This window comes from Camelina sativa, chromosome 1 (genome assembly GCF_000633955.1).
Source record: "Camelina sativa cultivar DH55 chromosome 1, Cs, whole genome shotgun sequence".
Lineage (NCBI taxonomy): Eukaryota > Viridiplantae > Streptophyta > Magnoliopsida > Brassicales > Brassicaceae > Camelina > Camelina sativa.
The window spans coordinates 10,358,342-10,383,317 of NC_025685.1; the positions used below are offsets into that span (position 1 = coordinate 10,358,342).

General features: G+C 33.7%; 7 protein-coding genes across 7 annotated transcripts; 4 read left to right on the forward strand and 3 right to left on the reverse strand.

Moving 5' to 3' along the window:
* LOC104786775 (isocitrate lyase) lies at positions 392 to 3,860 on the reverse strand. The gene is made up of 5 exons (XM_010512227.1): positions 3,677 to 3,860; positions 3,151 to 3,557; positions 1,929 to 2,531; positions 1,044 to 1,636; positions 392 to 775 (listed from the first exon to the last, which is right to left on the reverse strand). The coding sequence occupies exons 1-5, from the start codon at positions 3,704 to 3,706 to the stop codon at positions 678 to 680; spliced, it is 1,731 nt and encodes a 576-aa protein (XP_010510529.1). The 5' UTR covers positions 3,707 to 3,860; the 3' UTR covers positions 392 to 677.
* Positions 7,296 to 8,755, reverse strand: LOC104786784 (probable dihydroneopterin aldolase 3). Its single transcript, XM_010512236.2, has 3 exons — positions 8,497 to 8,755; positions 8,215 to 8,407; positions 7,296 to 7,707 (listed from the first exon to the last, which is right to left on the reverse strand). Exons 1-3 carry the CDS (start codon positions 8,588 to 8,590, stop codon positions 7,515 to 7,517), a joined length of 480 nt encoding a protein of 159 aa, XP_010510538.1. The 5' UTR covers positions 8,591 to 8,755; the 3' UTR covers positions 7,296 to 7,514.
* LOC104786793 (APO protein 4, mitochondrial-like) lies at positions 10,408 to 12,112 on the reverse strand. Its single transcript, XM_010512248.2, has 3 exons — positions 11,943 to 12,112; positions 11,422 to 11,699; positions 10,408 to 11,333 (listed from the first exon to the last, which is right to left on the reverse strand). The coding sequence occupies exons 2-3, from the start codon at positions 11,685 to 11,687 to the stop codon at positions 10,583 to 10,585; spliced, it is 1,017 nt and encodes a 338-aa protein (XP_010510550.1). The 5' UTR covers positions 11,688 to 11,699; positions 11,943 to 12,112; the 3' UTR covers positions 10,408 to 10,582.
* LOC104786802 (UDP-glycosyltransferase 71B1-like) lies at positions 12,483 to 14,206 on the forward strand. Its single transcript, XM_010512259.2, has one exon. The coding sequence runs from the start codon at positions 12,667 to 12,669 to the stop codon at positions 14,089 to 14,091; it is 1,425 nt and encodes a 474-aa protein (XP_010510561.1). The 5' UTR covers positions 12,483 to 12,666; the 3' UTR covers positions 14,092 to 14,206.
* Positions 15,459 to 17,213, forward strand: LOC104786812 (UDP-glycosyltransferase 71B2-like). The gene has a single exon (XM_010512270.2). It carries the CDS (start codon positions 15,662 to 15,664, stop codon positions 17,096 to 17,098), a length of 1,437 nt encoding a protein of 478 aa, XP_010510572.1. The 5' UTR covers positions 15,459 to 15,661; the 3' UTR covers positions 17,099 to 17,213.
* LOC104706238 (LOB domain-containing protein 9-like) lies at positions 20,069 to 20,830 on the forward strand. The gene is made up of 4 exons (XM_010422413.1): positions 20,069 to 20,098; positions 20,243 to 20,364; positions 20,468 to 20,719; positions 20,821 to 20,830. Exons 2-4 carry the CDS (start codon positions 20,252 to 20,254, stop codon positions 20,828 to 20,830), a joined length of 375 nt encoding a protein of 124 aa, XP_010420715.1. The 5' UTR covers positions 20,069 to 20,098; positions 20,243 to 20,251.
* LOC104786820 (LOB domain-containing protein 9-like) lies at positions 23,412 to 24,192 on the forward strand. The gene is made up of 3 exons (XM_010512280.1): positions 23,412 to 23,441; positions 23,585 to 23,706; positions 23,810 to 24,192. Exons 2-3 carry the CDS (start codon positions 23,594 to 23,596, stop codon positions 24,072 to 24,074), a joined length of 378 nt encoding a protein of 125 aa, XP_010510582.1. The 5' UTR covers positions 23,412 to 23,441; positions 23,585 to 23,593; the 3' UTR covers positions 24,075 to 24,192.

Here is a 24,976-nt window from a genome sequence, read left to right on the forward strand (position 1 = left end):
TTAATACAACTTAAAGTCTTAAACTTTGACAAGAAGTACTGCTCCAAAAAATTTGAATCCTAGCTATTACAATAATTTAGAAATGGGGTGATTTGGTTAGCCCATATGCCTATTCTATGTTTAACTCTTTGAATTATGGAGGCACAACTGGAAAAATAGGTATCCAGTACTAAGCGAAACACCTAATAGAGTACCATGAGTTAGACCACTCGTGACATATCACATATTGATCTGGTTTAATTTGTTTCCTTAAGTGTAGGTCATGTATATAGTGGTAAGACTATCCGGTTTAATCAAACAAAATATAGTACCCTTCAAATGCTGCAACCTTCATCATCTGGTATAAACTAGACAAGATCAAATTTCCGTTCAACCAAACAAGAAACTCAAATCACGAATCTAAGAATATAAATCATTTATATAACGAACGGCAATAACTACCGAATTCCAAAATATCCAACAAAGAAGCAAACCCCATAAAATATTTCCCCAAACTTAACCCAATTATTACGTAGATAAGAAGTGAATACAATAACAAAGATACATTTATTATATGTTTTTTTGTCTTTTCTCTTTTACTCGGGTGTCCAAAGATATATTAAAGATAGTGTGGTTTCCAAGTTTTCCTACGAAGATGCCGAACCGCATCGGCCGCACCACCGCTATGAACGTATGTCTTACATTCTGGACTTGGCAACCACAAGGCTAGTCCCTTCGCCCATTCCATCAGCTCCCGGCCTTGTCCAACTCTCCTTGAACTGTTCTTCAGTTACACCTATATGTAAAAAAAACATCATTAATTGAAAGAAAAATAAAGTCGATAATAGGATAAACTAAACCAGATTTTTTCACTACTCAATGCATCTAAGTTTATACATTAGCTATATTAATAGCAGTGTAACAAAGAAGAGTCGGTCACTTGTCTCATATAAACCTTTTTTCATTGTACTTAATTATAACTTATAAGTGGATTCAGTCTCGTAACACTCTCTATTTTCACTAATGTTATGTGTGCAAATAAATTAAAACCGAAAGTAACATACCTTTGCCCATGGCTGCAGTGGAGGAGATTCCACCTTGGACGGTCTTAAGATAACGATCATAGTAATTAGCACCTGACCATTTCTGATGAGCTAAAGTGTCAACCCCATGTGTCCTTTCTTCTCTCTGTATCCTCTCCACATAAGCCAACATCCCTCGCCTCGCGTAATCCTTTGCAAATGTGTCAACCACAAGAGCATCCGCATGGAAACCCGCAAGCGTTATGAACTGCCAACAATATCCAAGCCTAGCAATCCGCGGAATAAACTCCATCATCTGCTGATCCGTCATACCAGAAGCGTCCCAGTTGAAGGACGGCGAGAGATTGTAGGCGAGCATGACCTCCGGTGTTTTGGACTTGACACCTTCGGCGAATTGGGTGCATTCGTTAAGGTCAGGGCTTGCGGTTTCCATCCAGATGATGTCTGCTATCTGTGCAAAGGCCCAACCACGAACCACGGCAGCTGCAACCGAGCCTTGGAACCGGTAAAATCCTTCTCTCGTTCTGGGCAAGTCCCAGTCCCAGAAAAGATCTGTGACGCCAAGTTTTGCTGCTAATTCTCGGCCTTTCTCGTTTGATAGGCAGTTCTCATACCTGCTTAGTCCAACAGGTTTCAATACACATCAGAAATAATAGTGTTTAACAGAAGCAAACCAAAACAAAAAAAGTAAAACATATGAGTATGTTTTGTAGGGATAAAAAAAACACGCGAAAAAATAGTTTTAGAATATTGTAATTTAGATCAATATACTACCATTTTTACGATTATAACTTAAACCATATGACTCATTGATAAAACCAAAAAATAAATCTAACTAATATGGTATATATGGTAAGTATCTTTAAAAATAACTGCAAAAAATATATATTACGTCTAATCCTTCACCTTGCATGGCTTAGCCACTCGTTCACTCTCCGACTCTTCTCATTCTCGTTGAGGTTCATGCGCTTGAGGGCCTGCAAGACAGCTTCCGAAAAGGTCATAAGACCGGCAGAGTTAAGCCACTGGTCCTCAATGGATTGCAACGCCGGACCGTTCTTGCCTACAGCCATTCCCTCGGCGAGAAGCGAGGACATACTCTTGCCCCTCAGGCTCGGGTTAGTGGCACCGAGGATGAACTGGTGGTCCCTCGAGTCAATGTTCGACTGGATCAGAGTGGCTGCGACCGCGTCTGTTCTAGCGACCAGGACGGTCTCTGTGCCCATCACATCGAACTGGAGCCTAGCCGCCACAAGGCGGTTGATGTGTTCGCTAACTGCCACCAGGACTTTTCCAGCCATGTGGCCGCACTTCTTGGTCACGGAGGACTGGTCCTCGATGTGGACCCCAGCGGCGCCTCTCTCGACGAAGAGCTTGCAAAGTTTGACGGTGGCGGTAGTGCCGCCGAAACCAGTGTCTCCATCGGCGATGATGGGCTTCAGGTAGTCAATGAACGGAGTTTTTGTTCTCTCTTCCCTGCTCATGCTCATTCTTGCCTCCCTTTGCTTTCTGTGATGCATATTCATGGTTGTAATAAATTATCATAGGGATTTTATTTTGTTATTAATTACGCTTTCTTTTTTATTAAAGAACCTAATGAAAATTTCTAATAATTGGCTTTAATGGTCTATCAACGTGTATTTGGACTTTGGAGATTAAAAGCGGATGCATGCATGCAAACCTAATAGAAATGTTTCACATTATCCAATGATTTATAGAATTAATTGATGATTTTGGATTTACAATGGGATTGGTGCAAATATTATTATTTTTTTAGTTCAAGAACTATCATATATTTTCGGAAACTTTCACTTTAATTTAAGGAAATTTGTCTTAATTATAACGTGTAGAAGCTATAGTTTGACAGACCATTAAATTATTCTGAACACGTAGCAACGTAAGACCTCGAAAGATGTAATTTCGTTATCATATAAAGCACACCGATCAGCAATAATATAAATATCTTTTCAATTTTTTCGCATGAGGTCTTCGATACCATTACTTTTCTTAAGCACAAAATCCATTCTTCTAGTAAGCAGCCGATATCTAATTTCCACTAATTATAAGCAAAATGACCACTAAGCTTAGTATAGTTGCAATAAAATAATTTATTAGTAATTAAATATACCTGTCATGGTACTGCTGAGCGAAGAAGAGGTGTTCAACCTTGTTAGGAACGGTATCATATGGATAGTCAGCAAGATCCGGTCCAGGCTCGTTAGTGGAGGTGTGAGTGGACGAGCACTGCCAACCAGAGACGTAGATGGTGTCCAAATGTTTAGCCATCATGGTCACCTGAACAGGGTCCAACGCGCCGAACGTGCGAGACGCCGTGCCATTGGCTTGGTGACTTTTAAGCGTTCGCCACAGCTTCTTAGCCATCTCGTTCGAAGCATATCCTTGCTTGAGATGGCCACGTAGAGCCACCACGTCACGGGCTGTGTAAGGACGCCTTGTTAGCTTGAACCTCTCTGAGCTCCACCAAGTCTGCACTTCCGCAACCTCCGCCTCGAATCTCCCTTCTTCTTCCATAATCTGATTTTTTTTTTTTTTAATCATCAATTCGCATGTTAGTCTTAACTAGTAATGACATACAATTTGTTATAACCAACATAATCAAATAACAAGAAAGAGATTCATGAGTTGTTATTTACCATAGAGGGGACAGAGAAAGATGCAGCCATGGCTTCAACTTTTATGAATTGGAAATGATTTTGATTTGTAACGCCCTATGAAGTAGAGAAGCTTCAAGCATGTTTCTCTTCTTACATATCATCTCCTTATATACTAATTTCTGCATTGTAAACTATTGCTTTCTTATGAAGTTTTAGATTAAAATATTTTAAATATACTTCTTATCAAAAAAGAACTACTTGTGCTGATGTATTATATTTCTTTTTTCGAAGTTGGATTAAAAACCTAAAAACTATCTTCATTTTTTATGTCTGTAAATTATATCTTTCCTGAAATTAATAATTGTGACACGTATGAGGGTATTATAGCAGAAACGAATTATCATTTGACATCCTTCATATATTGTATATTTCTTTTCATGTCAAAAAATGTGATGTATATAGAATGGTTCGAACAAGCCAAGAGTTGCACAAGGATTTATGCTACGGTTTTAAATAGATCGATACAGCCATATATATGTGCCGGTCCATGTGAGCATGCATGGCCTACGATCTATTAGCCATTTAACGAATCGGTTTAAGCAATATCTTCGTTTCTCCCGAATGGGTATATATTATATTAGGCTAGTCTCGTTCTGATATAGGAAGTGGGTGCAATTAAGACAGAACACGAGTTTATTATGTGTCATCTTACCAACCTCACACGTTTTTGATCAATTAAGATGCACAATGTAGCTCAACTAAGGGTATAAATCTGTAACTATTGACAGACAATATATAGCTACTGCTAGCAGCAAAATCACTATACATTTTCTATGAAAGACAATTGCTATACCTTTAATTAACTATCCATACGCATTCAATGGTGATATTACAGAACTTCCTTCTCATTCGTGTTTTTCCTTCTCTTTCGTTTTTTTGTATTGTCATTGCATATTTTTAGACGTATTTTGAACGGTACATACCTTTATTTCTGAATGATTTGGCCTAGTCATTGCTAAATACGAGTTAATATGTTCTTCTAAATGTAGCTAGAACTTCAACATTTTGATATTGTCTGTCATATTGATTTTTTGAAGTTTCAATAGATCATTTGAAATTTTAAGTGCGTGTTGGTGACTGTTTTTTTTTTAACAACTACGTATGAAAATTGAGTGATTATTTATGTGGATAAAGTTTTAAAATCGTATTTGAACTCTTATGTAATTTTAAAATAAATAGTTATGTTTCCCGAGGAAAATAGATAAACCCTATCTTTCTTTGAGCTGTGTCGCATATTGCATACAACTTGGCAATCCTATCTTTCCATTTTATTGCTGTCGGTTTCCTCCTTTGATCTTGTTTTCTTTTAACGCCTAAACATTATTTTAGGGAACCTTTTTTTTGGTGTTTCAGCTAACTAAAAATTTAGTATTTTTACACTAAATTTTGAATACGACTTGCGCATAATGAGGATAAATAAATAATAGAAACGAATCTACTAGAGATTATCAGTATAGTACATGTAAAACCTTTTGTCGAAGTTTCATCATGAACATCGTAAATATATAAACTCGTAAATTTTGATAGTGCATAAAAAAAAATTACGCAGTCGAATATTTTTGGTAGAACCATCCAATATTGCATCTAAATGATGCAAAAAAATTATTTAACTAAAATTTAAATATTTTTCATGGGTCCATAAACCAAACAATGTTCAGTTTTTCCCAAATCAGTGTGCTCGTAGACTATTTAAATATTTTAACTTTTTTTGACTAAAAATATTTTAATATTAATAAATTAAATGTTCCTCCGTTTTTCTTTTCTTTTTAAAATGTGGAATTTCTAATATATATACATATATATATATATATCAATCAGTTAACTAATAATATAGTTATATCATCATGTATTAAAGTTTTTCTTACAAATCGTATAAACTTACTTTTTCCACTATGCGTCGTTACGAACGTAGGAAAACAAATTCATAAACACTCCACAAACATACAAAATTTTCGTGATTCACGAATGTTGTGTTTTCTACGTCCACATGCAAAAGAGGAACAATGTTGTCATTGGGACCATAAAATTCATTATATGATGGTAGCGGAAAAAGAACAAAAGTTGTTTACCTTAGTTTAGTAGTTAAACTAACTTGCGTCACAACAAATAGAAAAATTCAAACTAAAAACCTAAGATCAAATAAGAAAATAGTGTTTAGTGTTCCATATAACATGTGATCATTAGATTCAAAGCATATAACAGTTACGATCATATCCTATGATCGGAGGTGAATGTATTTGTTGGAGGGAGTTAAGTTGTCACGAAGAAACGGACAAAAGAGGATGCTACTTGCTTAGCTCGTCGATGAAATCAGGAAGCTACAAGAACGTGGCGGAATTACGTCACTTGTAAACAGATAATTTAATTTTCCAACTCATTGTTTGAGATTCCAAAGGATGAAACTGAACTAAAATATTGTAAAACGATAATATTTGGATATTCTATTGAGACTTGGACGTTGGTACGTGTGCCGTAGGATGGGCTTTGTGCTTTCTTAGGATTAAAATTCCCAATGGTGTAGCTCAATCAATAACACAATCTTGATTTAGCCAATCTAGGAATTTTCATATATCACTTCAACTCATCGTTTCAAAAACTTTGTGAGATCAAAGAAATAACTTCAAACGCGTTGGTTAGATATTTTATCTAAATTATAATCGTAATGATAATATGACAAAAAAAGGTCATCCAGTGACAAAAAATTTGACATAGAAATAAAGTAACCGGTTCATGATGAACAAAATTATCTGGTTAACTAGAAAGCAAAGTCAAAATCGTCCAATGGGCTTTAACCTTATGATATGATGTCGACATGATAAAATTGCAACTTGAAATACAATTCCAACTTGTGCAAAAGGGAAAGGATAACATTGCAGATGGTCTTGTTAGGGAGGCTAATAATAATTCAATTGTTTTCTTCCATGGTTCACTTTTACCCACCTCGTTGTATTAATTCATTGCTCTTTTGATGACATTGTAAAAATTTGTCATGAAATGCAAACAAATGTAAAATAAATGAATAAATGATAGACAACTTACACTACGATTGGACCAAATGGGCCGATTGAATTAGCGTGAACCTTGTATTTCATTAGGCTCAACTTCAAAAGTTTTTAAACGGAGAGCCACATTATTCAGAAAATTGATATCATATGGTAGAAAGTGGAAACAACAAAGGGACGTGAAAATCCAAGTTCGAAAATGTGAAACACATCAAACGACCTTGGGTAATGCATGACTTATGATTACATGTACACATGAGCCTGTAAATTACCTTCAACCTTGTATCACATCTCGAGTTAAGGTCTGTACTACTAGTCTACTAGTACTATGTTAATTTCAAGTGACAAATCCATTTGCTATGACAAAATTTAAACGAGGCGATCGATAGTACGGAGAATACTGAATCACTGATAGACTACAAAGCCTCGGTTTATTTTAGTTTGGTATGGTTCTCAAAAAGCGGTAGTGCCAAATACCGAGAATATTCAAAAGACTAATATATATATTTTAGTTAAATACTTGAAATTATATTTGTTCGAACAATACTACAATATTACAAATTTATAATTGTCTTTTTATTATTTTCACCCGTATCGATTTTTATGAACCAACGTAATAGAAATATATATCATGATAATAGTGTACATTTATAATACATTTATAACTTTCACACACAATAGGTTATATATATCATATAATGATAGAAATCAATCCATATTATAGCTTTCACACTTACGTTTTTTTCCTTTAATATTTAAAATAGTTATCGAAAACATAATGATGTCAAGCTATTGGGGTTATGCAGTGTCTTCAGTTAATGCTTTCGCTTCCTGAAAATCTCGGCCCCTGCGTAATCGGTGCACTCAAGTAGTGTGGGGTTCGGTGTTCCAAGCTTCACTCGAATAACGTTTATCTTAGGAAACGTCTCAAGCATTTGAGATGCGATGAGATCCGCAACCGTCTCCACAAGATTTTTCGGTGGCCCTTCAACAATTTTCTTAACTAGTCTGCCAAAGGTATCATTCTTTCACCAATGAAATCACAAATATACATATTAAAGATAAAAGTAAGCCATAATTCAAAGGTTGGACACAAAACTGATGTTCAAGATTCTGCCCAATAAATCATGATACCAAATTAAGATCCAAATTCTAATCCGCAAAAAAGTATTAATACGAAAATTCAAAAATAAATTAATGAATTGATTTTACTCAAATAAAATGGTAATATTTGACATGAATCTATTTTTCGTCCAATTCTTTTTCTCTAGAAGTGCAACTATTTGGCGCCAAAGTTAAAATACCAAAAAAAAAAAAAATCAAAGCTGGGGTTATTTAGAAAAAAAAATCATGATTAATATACCTATATACATAATCAAAAATGATATCAATACGGATTTGGATATCAAAATTGAGTGAGATACAAGTTGACAAGAAAAAAAAATTGAGACATTCTGATTCAATAAATCTCATGCGTATATCCTATGTAAGTGATATTGGTAATTAAATGCAAACCTGAAAGTTTCGGCATAGCTGACTGTATCTGCCAAGTTGTCTGATTTAATGGCCGGTTTCAAATTCAGCCACACATCAAGGTCAACAATAAATGTATGCCCCAGTTTCTTCTCTTCCGGACGCACTCCATGGAAACCGTAGAATTTCAAACCTCTCAGTATCAGTTTATCCTCAAGCATTGGCTCTGATGATTCTGTCCATCAACAGTTTAATTACAAAGCAAGAGTATGTTTAAACAATAAATCGACTTTCAAAACGATCATTTTTGTAGGATATATATACCTCGTTGTTCCAACGTTGCTAGAGCTGTTGTTTTCGCTAAACAACCTGCTAACACTAAGAATACATTGGTTAGAAGCAGTAAAGCATTTTCCATCTCTCCGAGGGCAGTAATAGTTTTAACTATATTAAGATTAGATGAAAGGTGGTAATAAGTGATGGGAAGAAATCGGTTTAAATTTGAAGGACGAAGAAGTTGTCCTATTTATAGGCCTAAGAACATTTATTTTTTTTTCTCAAAATTAAGTAGATAACAATTTGGGGATATGTAATAGTTCCAGCTGATACATGTTTATATATAAAATTACGTTTTGTACATTATTTTCCTAAAAATATAAATCACTATCCATTAGAATACGTAAAAACTTAATAAGATAGTTATTAAAAAGCGGTCTAGGCACTTAAACAGATGGAGTGCTAAGTAACAACAATCAAATTGTCAATTTAAAATATTTATTACTAACGGGTAAAAAACAATTTGATTGTTGCTACTTAGCATCCCATCCGTTTTTGTCCAGAAAAAAAGATGCACTTCATTCGTTTAAAATAAATTCAGACATGTTAGAAAAAAAAAATTCATTCTACTCATAATTTATACACTTTACAAATTTTTAATTGGTTAAAAATGATTAAAATGAAAAAAATTATCAAAAATATGTATAGAAAACCTAAAACGACATTTAATCCAAAACAAATATTAAAAAACTATCCTAAAATAATTACACTTAAATTTAAGACAGAAAAAGTTTACTTTGAATTGAGTTACAAATTTTAGTGTGTTTTTTTTTACTTTGAATTGAGTTATATTTATTGAGATTGTGATTATCATATGGTTGGTTACACTTATTTAGGGTATTTACTTTAAAAATATATATATGGTTCTTCTTTCTTCATCTCTTTTGTTTGACTCTATTGGGTTATATTTATTGAGTTTACGATTACCAGATGGTGAATTATTTTACTTTAAATATATGTATTGTTCTTCTTTCTTTATCTCTTTTGTTTGCTTTAAATTGGGTTATATATTTATTGAGATTACGAGTCTACGATGATCATATGGTGGGTTATTTACTTTAAAATACATACGTATTGTTCTTTTTTTTCTTTATATCTTTTGTTTGCTTTCAACTGGGTTACATATTTGTTTGGGCAAAAATAATCGATTCGTTTAAAGACTACAGAAAGAAACAAGAAACCGATGTCGAACAGTTCGTTTTATTGATCAAAGTCTCGAGCTCAAATACAAGAATTCAAGGCACAACGAATCAATCTATAAACCCTAGCCGCGTTCTAGAGTTGAGTCGTGTGTCTTGTGTTTTTAGGTCTCTTGCTTTGTCTCTTGATGCCCCTTCTCGTGAAGGCCTCTCTCCTTTATATAGAGATCTCTCAACCCTAATCCCTTAGGATATGTCTTGGGCTCGTCGAGTCTATCTATGATAGGGTCGGTCACAAGACTCTTGGCCCATTAACAGATCCAGTCATGTGACTTTGGGCCAACCAGTCGCGAGATTCTCGGTCTTGTGATAAAGTCAGTCACGAGATTCTTGGTTCACTGAACCAATCAGAAAGGCTATCCTTTTATAAGATAAATTCATATGTAGGTTGACTTTATCCAACAAAATATGCGTTGACTTTATAAATTATATTTATTTATTTATGATGATAAAATTATGCCCAACAATATTACTTTTCTACTATGATTATAGGTTATTTATTGAGATTACTATTGGGTATATATATAAATATTGGACCTACTGAATTATATCATAAACCTTGCATCACATTATGCACAGTTTCAAGGGAGAGACAGATTATCGAGAAATCTTGAATTCATATTGTTATGATAATTCACATGGCTTTTAATAACTTGTACTAATGAGCATGTAATTTATCATTAACTATGTATCACATATGGGTTTAAAAGGTCTGAAGTGTATTAATTTTATGTGAAGTTTATTCCTAAAACGCCAAAACAGACATCATGTGGAGTTATATAGTACAGTGAATACCAATAGACATAAAGACGAGTAGACTACCAAAAGCTTCGATTTAGTGTAGCTTGGTCAAAACCACTGGTTATAGCTAGTCCCTACGTTTCGTGATTTGAAACTGAATAACTACTGAAAGGAAAAGATAAACCTTGAGGCTTCATTTTGCGAGCGTATTTAACAGGAACAATGGCACCAGCATGGCTACAAAGCCTCACGATTGCAGGGGCATGTCCATAATGATTTCTCCCATCGTTCAAAAGAACCATCGGATCCTGAGGCCTCCGGTGCCACACCACTTTCTCAGGTACCAGATCATTCACACCTGCTTTTTCCCAGTAATGAGTGCCGTGCCAGCTCTCATATTTAAACACACCACATAGCCGAGCTTTATGACCGCTCGGTCCAACGTGAACCTCCTTGCACCGTTTGCAAACTTTTGAAGGATAAACCAACAAGAGTTTCTTCACACCTGCTCTCAGTTTCTCCCACGCCATTAGAGCGTTTGCACCAACATATTTAAGATCTCCAGCAGGTAAACTCCTAACATCCTCATCCGAAATTTGCGGGTTATCGTGAATCTTGGAATACTGCAGGATCTCTTCGGGATGAATGGCTCCTGCTTGACAACATAGCTCCAAGATTGCGGGAACACGGTCATAATCAAACCTCTGTTGGTGTCTGATAACACCTTGAGAAATGTTGTGTAAGTGATATGATTCGACGGGGGCAAGTATATCGTTTATTGAACCAGGAACCCATTCATGTAGTCTATTGTTGCCACGCCGTATATAACTACGGCATGTCTCAATCAAGTGTCCTTCTTTGCCAACAAACACTTCTGAGCAGAATCTGGAAACGTTCCAAGTTATTTACAAAGCCTCAGTATCTAAAGTAAGAGTCCTTTCTTTATCTAAAAGCTCAAAAGAATTAAACTTACTTGCATGTCAAGACAGGAAACACTTTAAGAAGGGCAGTGACGTTACTGATTAGATTCTTTCTGGCTATAAGAATATCTTCAGCCACAGGAACAATCTCTTTAACCGGGTAATCTTTGGCTCGGTTCTCGATTCTTTTTAAAATCATCGGCCGGAGTTTTCTAAGGTCATCAAGCTTTAGTTTGTTGGTTCTTGAAGACGTAGTTGAGTAGCTAGCTCTTTGAATTGAGCTCAGATTTCTCAATACCTTATGTCTCCAATTCGACATATCAGGATTAATCTATAGAGACACAGAACAAAATGAATCAGTGATGTATTCGATTCCTCTGAGACTAATAAGCAAAAGCACAAAAGCATAACTATGGATTCCAATGATTCTCAAAGTGCTGATTTTTTTATACATACGTCACGAACAGGGGAATAAAAAAAAACAAGCGAGACATTTCGTCGAGCACCTTATGCTCAATTTCAAATGGAGAGATGCAACAAATGGGCGTAAGCAGAATCATCGCTAAATTTATACCTGATTTATACACGCAACGCGATCACTTGAAAGTTTCTAGGGAGCAAAGCATTTCCCGGCCAAACGAATCGGAACTTTTTCCGAGCGACGGCGACGAAGAGGAACCTCTGGACGAGATGGAAGATCTGAGGATTCGCCATAAATCTGAAATTGATTCAACGGCCTTATTTGGGCCATACATTATGGGCCTATACTTCTCTAACGAGACCTTGTTCGGCTTTGATGAATTTGTTTTTTATTCTAACGTAATTGTTTCCATTTATTTATTTGTTTTGTACATTCAGTAACTTTTTTTTTTTTTTTTTTTGTATTCAATTTTAGAATTTTTATTTACTAATTAAATCCTACTTTAGTAAAAAAAAAATTTAATGATAATCTTTTTTTTTAATGTTTGATGATTGTTTTCAAGTAATTGTTCAAAAAAAAAATTATTATTTTGTACCATAATTAACTTCAATAACCATTATTTGGTCAAGAAATTCAATAGCCAAAGATTCACTATGAACAACTGCTTTCATAGAAACATGTACTACGTGGATCTTGTACCATTTATAGATGATCTCAAATTGGAATAAATCAGGTATAAATTTACATGAGATTTTTTACTATATAGTTCGGAAAGCACAAAAATGTTAAATACACACCACACACTATATTTACCATTACTCTTTTAGACAAGCCACACGTTCAAATTCTGGAAGTGCAAAACCAACGTCTGGACATCATGCAAATCGAGCTTGTCTTCATACCATCGCCGGGGGTTGGCCATATCCGATCAACAACGGCGTTAGCGAAGCTTCTCGTAGACAGCGACGACCGCGTCTCCGTCACTCTCATCGTCATCCCTTCAAAATTCTCTGGCCACGCTTCGTCCTCCGCCTACACTAACTCCGAAGACCGTCTCCGCTACTGCCTCCTCCCCACCGTTGATCAAGATCCAAACCAAACGTACATATCTTACATCGAGAGCAAGAAACCATACGTAAGATCCGCCGTGTCCGAACTCGCCCGGGAGGTCTCGACACGTCCAGACTCGCGGCTCGCTGGGATTGTAGTGGACATGTTCTGCATGTCGATGTTAGCTGTCGCCGACGAGTTTAGCCTCCCGACCTATATCTTCTACTCATCGAACGCTTCATATCTTGGGCTACAGTTCCATGTTCAATCTCTTTACGACAAAAAAGAGCTTGATGTAAGTGAGCTGAGAGACTCTGACATAAAGTTTGACGTTCCAACTCTGACTCGACCATTTTCAGCAAAGTGTTTGCCTTCCGTGATGCTAAACAAGAAACTGTTTCCTTACGCTTTGGGTCGATTTAAAAGTTATAGAAAAACAAAGGGTATTTTGGTGAATTCAGTGGCTGAGATGGAACCTCAGGCGTTAGAGTTCTTTTCCGGCGAGAATACAAATACTCCTCCGGTATACGCGGTTGGACCCATTATAGACTTCAAAACCAACGGCGACGATGAGAAGGCAAGGGAGATTTTGAGTTGGTTAAGAGAGCAACCAACTAAATCAGTAGTGTTCCTCTGCTTCGGGAGCATGGGAGGTTTCAGTGAAGAACAAACACGAGAAATAGCCGTGGCGCTAGAGCGGAGCGGGCATAGGTTCTTGTGGTCGCTCCGTCGGGCTTCTCCGATGGTGGAAGACATTATCAGTTCTCCTCCCGGAGAATTCACTAACTTGGAGGACGTTCTTCCAAAAGGTTTCTTGGATAGGACGGTGGAGATTGGAAAGATCATAAGCTGGGCACCACAAGTAGATGTGTTGAAGAGTCCTGCGATAGGAGCGTTCGTAACACATTGTGGATGGAACTCGATTCTTGAGAGTCTATGGTTCGGTGTTCCGATGGCGGCGTGGCCTATCTTAGCGGAACAACAGTTTAACGCGTTTCATATGGTGGAGGAGCTTGGTTTAGCGGCGGATGTGAGGAAAGAGTATCGGAGAGATTTTGTGGTTGGGGTGTCGGAGATTGTGACGGCAGAAGAGATTGAGAGAGGGATCAAGTGTGCCATGGAGGAGGATAGCAATATGAGGAAGAGGGTGATGGAGATGAAGGATAAACTCCACGTGGCGTTGTTGGACGGTGGATCTTCGAACTGTGCTTTAAAGAAGTTTGTTCAAGACGTGGTCGAAAATGTTCCATAGAAGTGTGTGGTCTAGTGGTCCTATAAAAAGTCTTTATGATGAAATAATTGAAGACCACAAAAATGACATAATCTGAAAAGTCAAAGTACAATAAATTCAGTTTATGTCTCATTGATCTCTTATTGTTATCTGCAAAGAATAATCACACCACAACATTGAGCATGAAAATTTCTGCATGTATCAAACTATCTAACAGTGAAAGAACTGCAATCTTTCAATATACGATTATATGTCAAAAACTACAAAGTCGGGGCTGTGTAGGGATTCTGTTCACGACTCGAAAAGTGCTTTAGTTGGGTACTGAATCTTGATCCCACCTTAACGTTCAATGCTGGTATCAACCCACAAAAAAAAAAAAAAGAACAATTATATTACATCATAATTTCTTAGACGTAATAATTCATAATATAAAACAGTTCATCACCACGGTTACGGTCACTCTTACGGTTAATTAACTACCGGTTACGATTAGAAATTTTGTTTAACCTTAACCATAATCGTTCAATAAACAGTTAAATAGTTACTGTTAAATTTGGTTCCAATTGAAGCAGTTACAGTTATATACGGTTACAGTTATTTGATTATATGATATAGTTGATATTATTTGATGATATAATATAATTGATATTATTTATTTATAATTAATATGTTTTTTTAGTATACTCATATTTCGTCATATCATATGATTCATATTAAATAATTAATTATTATTTTGTTTTATTATGTTTTTGAAATGGTTACGGTTAACAAATTACGGTTTAACTATGCAGTTAACCAACAGTTTTGATATGGTTACAGTTAATTAACGGTTATGTTAATATAATTTAACCATATATTTATAGTTAACGGTTACAGTTTTAAACTATTTTTTATGATTATGATCTGGTTACGGTTCATATACGGTGTGGTTACGGTTCAAAATATGGTTACCATTTAATTTTGGTCATGCCTACCGGAAAGCTACGCTTGCTTCTATCACGCACCAAATTATAATTTTCAAGACTTACATGTAAATTATTTGTTTGTTATATTAGCATCAGTAATCAAGAAGGTGGTAGAGTGGGAGTATGTCTTGTCCATTATCACCCCACCACAAGCTTGATATTTCCAGAGCCAATCATATAATAAAATATAGAATGCTGACAAAATGTCAATGAAACAAATAAGTATTTCCCTTAATGTATGATAAGAAATTAAGACTTTATTCCTGCCAGAAAAAAAAATACATCGTACAGCATCTTTAGAAGCAAAGTTTACCCTTTATTTAAAGCAAAATAAAAAATTTAAACTTGTGGAAGAAAAAAAGCCAAAAAAAAAGAAATAAAAACTAATTTTTCCAATGCTCACAGACTAATTTAGGCCCCAACATTGAAGATAAAGATTGTATGGTTGCATTGCACAAAAGTTAAAAAAGAAGAAACTTTCGTTTGTCTCAGATCCACTACATGTATGCACATGACGAGTCTTATCGCTTCATTGTAACGCCTTCAATTTCAAAAACCACTTAGAAACCAATTTTTGTGTTGTTAGAAAAAAAAGCGACTGACAGATTAATAAATAATTTCTCGAAATGAAAATGGAGCTCATCTTCATACCATCACCTGGGGAAGGACACATCCGGCCACTAGTGGAGGTGGCTAAGCTTCTTGTCGACCGCGATGATCATCTCTCCATCACCATCCTCATCATCCCTCAGATGCTTGGCTTCAGTAGCGGCTCTGCCTCTTACATCTCTTCTCTCTCCTCCGCGTCTGAGGACCGCCTTCGCTATCACGTTCTCTCCGTAGCCGATCAACCAAACTCCGATGACTCCAAACCTAATTTTCTCGCTTACATCGATAGCTTCGCGCCAGAGGTAATAGCCACCACAAAAAAACTTATTGACCCGGCTCAACTTGCTGGATTCGTGGTGGATATGTTCTGCACGAGTATGATTGATGTCGCCAACGAGTTAGGCGTTCCGAGTTACATGTTCTTCACTTCCAACGCTACGTTTCTTGGATTGCAAATTCATATTCAGTACCTTAATGACGTTAAGAATTTTGACGTCAGTGATTTGAAGGACTCGGACACCACTGAGTTAGAGATCCCAACTTTGACTCGTCCTTTACCGGTTAAGTGTTTCCCCTCCGTGATGTTCAACAAAGAGTGGTTACATAAAATCATTAGCCAAACCAGAAGGTTCAAAGACACTAAGGGAATTTTGGTAAATACGTTCGCAGAGCTCGAGCCTCAAGCTATGAAGTTTTTTTCCGGTGGAGATCATTCTCTTCCTCCGGTGTACACAGTTGGACCGGTTATGAATCTTAAAATCAACAGTCCAACTTCAGCAGATGATAAGCAATCGGAGATCTTACAGTGGCTCGACGAGCAGCCATGTAAATCTGTTGTGTTCCTCTGTTTTGGAAGCATGGGTAGTTTCCGTGAGGACCAAGCTAGGGAAATCGCAATCGCGCTTGAGCGAAGTGGTTACCGATTTGTCTGGTCTCTTCGTCGTGCTCAGCCACCGGGAACAATGGGACCTCCCGAAGAATTCACGAATCTTGAGGAGATTCTCCCGGAGGGATTCTTAGAACGCACGGCAGAGATAGGTAAGATTATAGGTTGGGCACCACAGAGCGCCATACTTGCAAAACCTGCGGTCGGAGGATTCGTGTCGCACTGTGGATGGAACTCGACACTAGAGAGTCTTTGGTTCGGAATTCCAATAGCCACGTGGCCTCTTTACGCTGAGCAACAAGTTAACGCGTTCGAGATGGTTGATGAGTTAGGTCTAGCTGTGGAGATCCGAAATAGTTTCCGGTTGGGTTTTATGGCGGTGGAGTCGGAGTTGATGACGGCGGAGGAGATAGAGAGCGGAATCAATTGTTTGATGGAGCAGGATAGTGACGTGAGGAATAGAGTGAAGGAGATTAGTGAGAAGAGCCACGTTGCATTAACGGACGGTGGATCTTCGCATGTTGCTCTTCTAAAGTTCATTCAAGACGTCACAAAAAATATATCTTGAAATCTATACAAATCTTATAGAACATTATCCTATATCCATTATTCAGAATGTATTTCGTGTAAACTTTCGTTATTGTATGCCTTCATGATAAAAGTTATGGCACATCTACTACTAACCAATATGTTATTATACTCACCAATTAAACAATTGTTAGTATCAACTTATAAACTTACCAGAAAAAAAAAACACTCACAACAATAAAGGATTTACACATAAATGATAATTTACGAGAACTCTGGAATTAAATGTCCACTGCGGACAGTCCACAATTTGATGAAATAGAGTTTTCTAAGACATCATTTTCCCGTATTTTTTTTTGTACTAGATTTTGATTTAATTTTTAAAATTTTCTATCAATATAAATATTCTTAAGCCTAAAAATGATCATTCAAATTATTGAAAATAATCTTTAGATATAAATTTAGATGAACACAAAACTTATTTTACTAAACCATATAAAACAGTTGTCAAAATAAAATAAAATAAGCAATATAAAACATATATATTGTTGATGATGATATTTCATTGACAAATAAATGATTTGAGAAATTGGCAGAAAGAATTAATTCGCCCGACCGCCACCTTTTAGTGGGCCCCATTTCCAATCTCAGTCTATGGACCCACTTTTCTTAATGGGTCTCACGTCCTTTCATGGCCAGTGAGCCCATCCATATCCGACGGTCCGTTTGCTACGTCCGAGAGATTTTAAAGATTTGTTACTATCCCTACAAATCACCACATGATCTTTCACTGTATTTTGTCCTCACTCGCACAATTTCACTTCCCGGAAGGTCACCCATCTTGAGACTACTCCAGCTCAAGTGGAATTCTTTTAGGATCCTTGACCGAAAAGATAAGTGCACTTTGGTGATATAGGTAGCCAAATTAATTCTTTTAAACCTCTCCGCAAGTCTCTGAAACCGGGGTGTGAAACATATGTAAGAAAGATTTTTTCTTAATCACATTATATGAAAACATTTCTTTAACATCTTCGAAGTTAATTATCTATTGTTGACCTAATAAGTTGATATATTTTTTGATTATACTTATACAAACATAACATCCTTCCATATAAGACGCGAGTATACCGAGTCTTATAAACATTATTTAGTGTAAAAATACATATATAATATTATGTCTTCATGAGGTGCCTTCTCTTTCAAGTCCGAATGATTCTCGGAGAAAATTGGGGAAGAGTTGCTTTGGTTGCCAACAGAGCGTAATCGGTGCAGGTTTATGCAGGCTTTTCATACATGTTTCTTAGTAGTACCACTAGTCAATAATTGGTCACTACTGAACCCGTAACTGCGCATAGTTCACCCTTGTTGAGGTATGTATAGAGGAACTTGTGTATGCTATATATTGCAGCAACCGAGCCATTCACTTTGAATACAAAGGCTCATTGGTGTGTTTGTTATGCGCAGGGAATATGCCCGGTCCATGCGCAACATGTCGTAAATGCAAGCACTATTTCTGTCTGGACTGCGACATATACATCCACGAGAGCTTACACAATTGTCCATGATCGAATGTTGTGTTCACACTTCCAATTATAATAACAATTGAAGTAAATTGGTCTATACTTTGTCCTTGTTGGGATCTTCCTTTAGCGGACTCAGTCAGTATTACTCTCTCCCTCTGAAAAAAAAAATCTGCAAGTTGGTTTAGTAATCAATTTCTTATTTAAGACTTGAAATTTCTTCACTCATGATTTCAGTACAAGAAATCGAACAAGTAATAAATTATTTTTTTTATTGGAAAACAAAACAAGACCGTACCATCAGTGGTTTGTTGTTGTTACTCGTCATGACAAAGTCGCAGCTACTTCCCTTGAATATCTATCTCTCTCTCTATTTGAGTTACTAGTGTTTTTGTCTCTTATAAACGTATATGTTTGAGATTGGATAACATGTTATATATATATATATATATAAGAAATATGTTTTGTATAAACTCTCGTTATTGTATGCCTTCATGATAAAAGTCATGGCACATCTACTGACCAATATATATATACGATTATCATACTCACCACCAGTTAAACAATTGCAAGTATCAAGTTATCAACTTACTAACCAAAAAAAAAAAAATACTCACAACAATAGGTTGGCAACTGACCAAGGATTTAATATCACCACTTTTGCAAAACGAACAAATCATTGGATTTAACCAAAACATATGACAACGGTTTTCTCTTATTAAGGATGGATTTAATACACTATGATAATTTCACTCTCATTATTAATGATGATGATGAAAAAATAAAAATTATTATTGAAATTTGAAATGGATTTTAAAAGAAAGAGAAAAAAATGAGAATAATTAATTTATAAATAGAAAATATGTAAAATGTATATGTACTTTTGGAGGGCTTTTAAATATAATGGGGAGAGAAAAAAAAAGAATGCTTTTATAATTGTTTAGTTTTTTGAAGCTTTAAAATAAAATGAGAAAGGAAGGAAAAAAAAAAGTAGCTTTCAAACTTAATAAAAAAAAAAAGCAAAAAAGTGTGATGGGCAAAAAAAAAAAGATGTTAAGATTTTAAACATTTTTAAAGTTTTAAAAGTATGTTACCATATATATAAAGAATTAAAGCAACATAAAGTAAAAGATTATGTGAAAGCTATTATTATTATTACTACATAGTACTAACTGTTATGCAAACATTTGTCAATGTAATATGTGTTTTTTACTCATATAATTGATTAAAAATAGTTCAGTTTCTATGACTGGAAAAGTAGTCTATATATAAAAATATTATGTTATTAATATATATAAAAGATTATGTGAAAAACTTTTATTATTATTAAATGGTATTAATTATTATGAAATATTTATCAGCCTAATATAGGTTCTTTATTTAAGTCATTAATAAAAAATATTAGTTTCAATGATTGGAAAAATATTCTATACATATATATATATATATATATAACAACAGAAATATATATATAACAAAAAGAAGTTGAAGTCAAACAAAATCTAAAAAAGAAGGAGTTGGTAAGTTTTTAGGCTTATCTTTTCAAGATATTTAGCAAAAGTTTTGACTTTATTTTCCAAAGTTTTATCTATAAATTTGCTTCAAAAATATTTTTGTTCATCTATTGTAATTACAATTTTTTGGAACTTCTTTTGTTTACACAGAAAATCATAATGGACGTCCAAATAATCAATGTTGTTATTCGTGAACCATGTGCTTTGTGTACCACCACAAACAAAACATGCTCTCAAAATTGCGAATTTGCACCTTATTTCCCTGCTGAAAAGTATTATATTATTTTATCTATAACTTTTTGCTATACTTATTATTGTAAATATGATCAGCTAAGTTAGTTATTAATACTAATCAATATTGATTATTGTTTACAGAAAACTAGAGTATAAAAATGCACATGAATTATTTGGTACCCCAAGTATTATGAAGATGATGCGATTCGCACCCACAACAGAAGAAAAATGCATATTGGCATCATCTATACTCACGGAAGGTAAGGCTTGGAAAGATTATCCAGCGAAAGGTGGATTTGAAACGATCCGAAAACTAAAGTGGGAAATTTTACAACGTAAACTCTATCTCAATAAACTAAAGGAGAAGATGAAAGTTGTAGAAGAAGAAACCAAACTCGGTCTTTAAATAAATGATATAATATGTTGTATATCATTTATGGATATCACATATCTTATATCATTTATCTATCTTTTTTTATTTGTTAAATATTTAGGATTATGTGAATCAGAATAAAATGTATTGATATTGATATATATGACTAATATGATTATTTCTAATGGATAATTGATGTGATTTAGTTTTTGTGCATAAATTCAAAATCTAAAATGAAAACTTTAATTCAAAACCTAGAAATACATATTGTACACATAAAAGCCAACGTTATTAAATTTTAAAATTTTGAAATTACGAAGTGAACATATTGGGGAAACGCTCGAACTTGTACACATGTAATTTTATGTCTGAAATCAAATATATGGTATCTAATGCGTGAACATATGAAAAATATGACATTAAGCCAAAAACACTCAAACTTTTGTCTATTATGTTGTATTTGAAATTGCTAGGTGAACATGTGGCAGAATCACTCAAAGTTATATATTTATACCATATTTATGGTGCCCATATATATTTGAGTTTTATTTGAGATAATTATTTATTAATTTTAGGTTTAGTTACCATGTACGAATTAATAATGAAAAGACTCCCATACAACTTAATATATGATATATGTTTATTCTTTTCTTTCCTTGACATAAAAACTAAAAGGTAGAAAGAAATAAAACTTATACGGAACCAAACGGATACGTAAAACCTGATTTGAAGATATCCAAACACCAAAATAATTATTCACTTTTTATATATACTATATTTTAAATATGAGAAAGGATGGAGCCTTGTTCGTTTTATGATCGTCAGTGATCAGCGACAGAAAATTAAACGTTAACAACAACAGAAAAAACCAGTTAAGAAATAGAGTTTGTGTCGTTACGACTATTTTTAGAGGAGTTGTCGGTGTTGTTGGTGTCGCTAAAAAACAATAATCGTTTTTATAATTGCTGCGACTATATTAAAAGGTGATGCAGATATTGTTCGTGTTACTCTCCACATACTTAACAGCTAAGTTAGTTATTATTTTGAATCGCTAATCGCTAACTCATCGATTACAAAACGAACACGGCTAGCCCACGTTGAAGGATGCGGTACATGATTTCAACTATAAACTTCTATTGATTGTTGTTTGTTATTATGGAAGATAAGATAGCTCTTTTGAATGAATTGAGTATCTAAATGAAAATATATTTTAGTCTAAATCAGTAATTTTCTTTTGACTATATAATCGTACATGTACAGTAGTAATTATATACTGCCGTGTTACTTTTTTTAGTCATAATTATTAACGTTAAATATTTCTACCAAAAAAATCATTAACGTTAAATATTTCTACCAAAAAAATCATTAACGTTAGATATTAATTATTAATGTATAATTATGAAATTCTAAAAAAAAATTACAAAAACACAACTTAAATTTATATGCATAAATTCTTTATTTTTCTATTTACGTATGAAGTGTTTATAGTAAAATATTAGTTGAATCTTTCATATTAAGAATGTTGCAGATAAATTACTCGTCATGACAAAGTCGCAGCTACTTTCCTTGAATATCTATCTCTCTCTCTATTTGAGTTACTAGTGTTTTTGTCTCTTATAAACGTATATGTTTGAGATTGGATAACATGTTATATATATATATATATATAAATAAGAAATATGTTTTGTATAAACTCTCGTTATTGTATGCCTTCATGATAAAAGTCATGGCACATCTACTGACCAATATATATATACGATTATCATACTCACCACCAGTTAAACAATTGCAAGTATCAAGTTATCAACTTACTAACCAAAAAAAAAAAAATACTCACAACAATAGGTTGGCAACTGACCAAGGATTTAATATCACCACTTTTGCAAAACGAACAAATCATTGGATTTAACCAAAACATATGACAACGGTTTTCTCTTATTAAAGATGCATTTAATACTGTATGATAATTTCACTCTCATTATTAATGATGACGATGAAAAAATAAAAATTATTATTGAAATTTGAAATGGATTTTAAAAGACTTAGAAAAAAATGAGAATAATTTATTTATAAATAGAAAATATGTAAAACGTATATGTACTTTTGGAGGGCTTTTAAATATAATGGGGAGAGAGAAAAAAAAGAATGCTTTTATAATTGTTTAGTTTTTTGAAGCTTTAAAATAAAATGAGAAAGCAAGGAAAAAAAAGTAGCTTTCAAACTTAATAAAAAGCAAAAGCAAAAAAAGTGTGATGGGCAAAAAAAAAAGATGTTAAGATTTTAAACATTTTTAAAGTTTTAAAAGTATGTTACCATATATATAAAGAATTAAAGCAACATAAAGTAAAAGATTATGTGAAAGCTATTATTATTATTATTACTACATAGTACTAACTGTTATGCAAACATTTGTCAATGTAATATGTGTTTTTTACTCATATAATTGATTAAAAATAGTTCAGTTTCTATGACTGGAAAAGTAGTCTATATATAAAAATATTATGTTATTAATATATATAAAAGATTATGTGAAAAACTTTTATTATTATTAAATGGTATTAATTATTATGAAATATTTATCAGCCTAATATAGGTTCTTTATTTAAGTCATTAATAAAAAATATTAGTTTCAATGATTGGAAAAATATTCTATACATATATATATATATATATATAACAACAGAAATATATATATAACAAAAAGAAGTTGAAGTCAAACAAAATCTAAAAAAGAAGGAGTTGGTAAGTTTTTAGGCTTATCTTTTCAAGATATTTAGCAAAAGTTTTGACTTTATTTTCCAAAGTTTTATCTATAAATTTGCTTCAAAAATATTTTTATTCATCTATTGTAATTACAATTTTTTGAACTTTTTTTGTTTACACAGAAAATCATAATGGACGTCCAAATAATCAATGTTGTTATTCGTGAACCATGTGCTTTGTGTACCACCACAAACAAAACCTGCTCTCAAAATTGCGAATTTGCACCTTATTTCCCTGCAGAAAAGTATTATATTATCTTATCTATAACTTTTTGCTATACTTATTATTGTAAATATGATCAGCTAAGTTAGTTATTAATACTAATCAATATTGATTATTGTTTACAGAAAACTAGAGTATAAAAATGCACATGAATTATTTGGTACCCCAAGTATTATGAAGATGATGCGATTCGCACCCACAACAGAAGAAAAATGCATGTTGGCATCATCTATACTCACAGAAGGTAAGGTTTGGAAAGATTATCCAGCGAAAGGTGGATTTGAAACGATCCGAAAACTAAAGTGGGAAATTTTACAACGTAAATTCTACCTCAATAAACTAAAGGAGAAGATGAAAGTTGTAGAAGAAGAAACCAAACTGGGTCTTTAAATAAATGATACAATATGTTGTATATCATTTATGGATATCACATATCTTATATCATTTATCTATCTTTTTTTATTTGTTAAATATTTATGATTATGTGAATCAGAATAAAATGTATTGATATTGATATATATGACTAATATGATTATTTCTAATGGATAATTGATGTGATTTAGTTTTTGTGCATAAATTCAAAATGTAAAATGAAAACTTTAATTCAAAACCTAGAAATACATATTGTACACATAAAAGCCAACGTTATTAAATTTTAAAATTTTGAAATTACGAAGTCAACATATGGGGGAAACCCTCGAACTTGTACACATGTAATTTTATGTCTGAAATCAAATATATAAACTAATATATGGTATCTAATGCGTGAACATATGAAAAATATGACATTAAGCCAAAAACACTCAAACTTTTGTCTATTATGTTGTATTTGAAATTGCTAGGTGAACATGTGGCAGAATCACTCAAAGTTATATATTTATACCATATTTATGGTGCCCTTATATATTTGAGTTTTATTTGAGATAATTATTTATTAATTTTAGGTTTAGTTACCACGTACGAATTAATAATGAAAAGACTCCCATACAACTTAATATATGATATATGTTTATTCTTTTCTTTCCTTGACATATAAACTAAAAGGTAGAAAGAAATAAAACTTATACCGAATCAAACGGATACGTAAAACCTGATTTGAAGATACCCAAACACCAAAATAATTATTCACTTTTTATATGTACTATATTTTAAATATGAGAAAGGATGGAGTCTTGTTCGTTTTATAATCGTCAGTGATCAGCGACAGAAAATTAAAAGTTAACAACAACAGAAAAAACCAGTTAAGGAATAGAGTTTGTGTCGTTACGACTATTTTTTTTTTTTTTTTTTTT

Bases quoted from the DNA above. Each gene is read 5' to 3' on its own strand.
- LOC104786775 (XM_010512227.1), bottom strand. From the start codon at position 3,706: ATGGCTGCATCTTTCTCTGTCCCCTCTATG. The intron at 2,532-3,150 runs GTATATTTAATT...TATGCATCACAG, and splicing joins GCTCAGCAGTACCATGACAG to AAAGCAAAGGGAGGCAAGAA. The intron at 776-1,043 runs GTATGTTACTTT...TTTTACATATAG, and splicing joins CACTGCAGCCATGGGCAAAG to GTGTAACTGAAGAACAGTTC.
- LOC104786784 (XM_010512236.2), bottom strand. From the start codon at position 8,590: ATGGAAAATGCTTTACTGCTTCTAACCAATGTATTCTTAGTGTTAGCA. The intron at 8,408-8,496 runs GTATATATATCC...GTTGATGGACAG, and splicing joins AGCAACGTTGGAACAACGAG to AATCATCAGAGCCAATGCTT. The intron at 7,708-8,214 runs GTTTGCATTTAA...TACCTTTGGCAG, and splicing joins AGCTATGCCGAAACTTTCAG to ACTAGTTAAGAAAATTGTTG.
- LOC104786793 (XM_010512248.2), bottom strand. From the start codon at position 11,687: ATGTCGAATTGGAGACATAAGGTATTGAGAAATCTGAGCTCAATTCAA. The intron at 11,334-11,421 runs GTAAGTTTAATT...GAACGTTTCCAG, and splicing joins TTTCCTGTCTTGACATGCAA to ATTCTGCTCAGAAGTGTTTG.
- LOC104786802 (XM_010512259.2), top strand. From the start codon at position 12,667: ATGCAAATCGAGCTTGTCTTCATACCATCGCCGGGGGTTGGCCATATC.
- LOC104786812 (XM_010512270.2), top strand. From the start codon at position 15,662: ATGAAAATGGAGCTCATCTTCATACCATCACCTGGGGAAGGACACATC.
- LOC104706238 (XM_010422413.1), top strand. From the start codon at position 20,252: ATGGACGTCCAAATAATCAATGTTGTTATTCGTGAACCATGTGCTTTG. The intron at 20,365-20,467 runs GTATTATATTAT...TATTGTTTACAG, and splicing joins CCTTATTTCCCTGCTGAAAA to AAAACTAGAGTATAAAAATG.
- LOC104786820 (XM_010512280.1), top strand. From the start codon at position 23,594: ATGGACGTCCAAATAATCAATGTTGTTATTCGTGAACCATGTGCTTTG. The intron at 23,707-23,809 runs GTATTATATTAT...TATTGTTTACAG, and splicing joins CCTTATTTCCCTGCAGAAAA to AAAACTAGAGTATAAAAATG.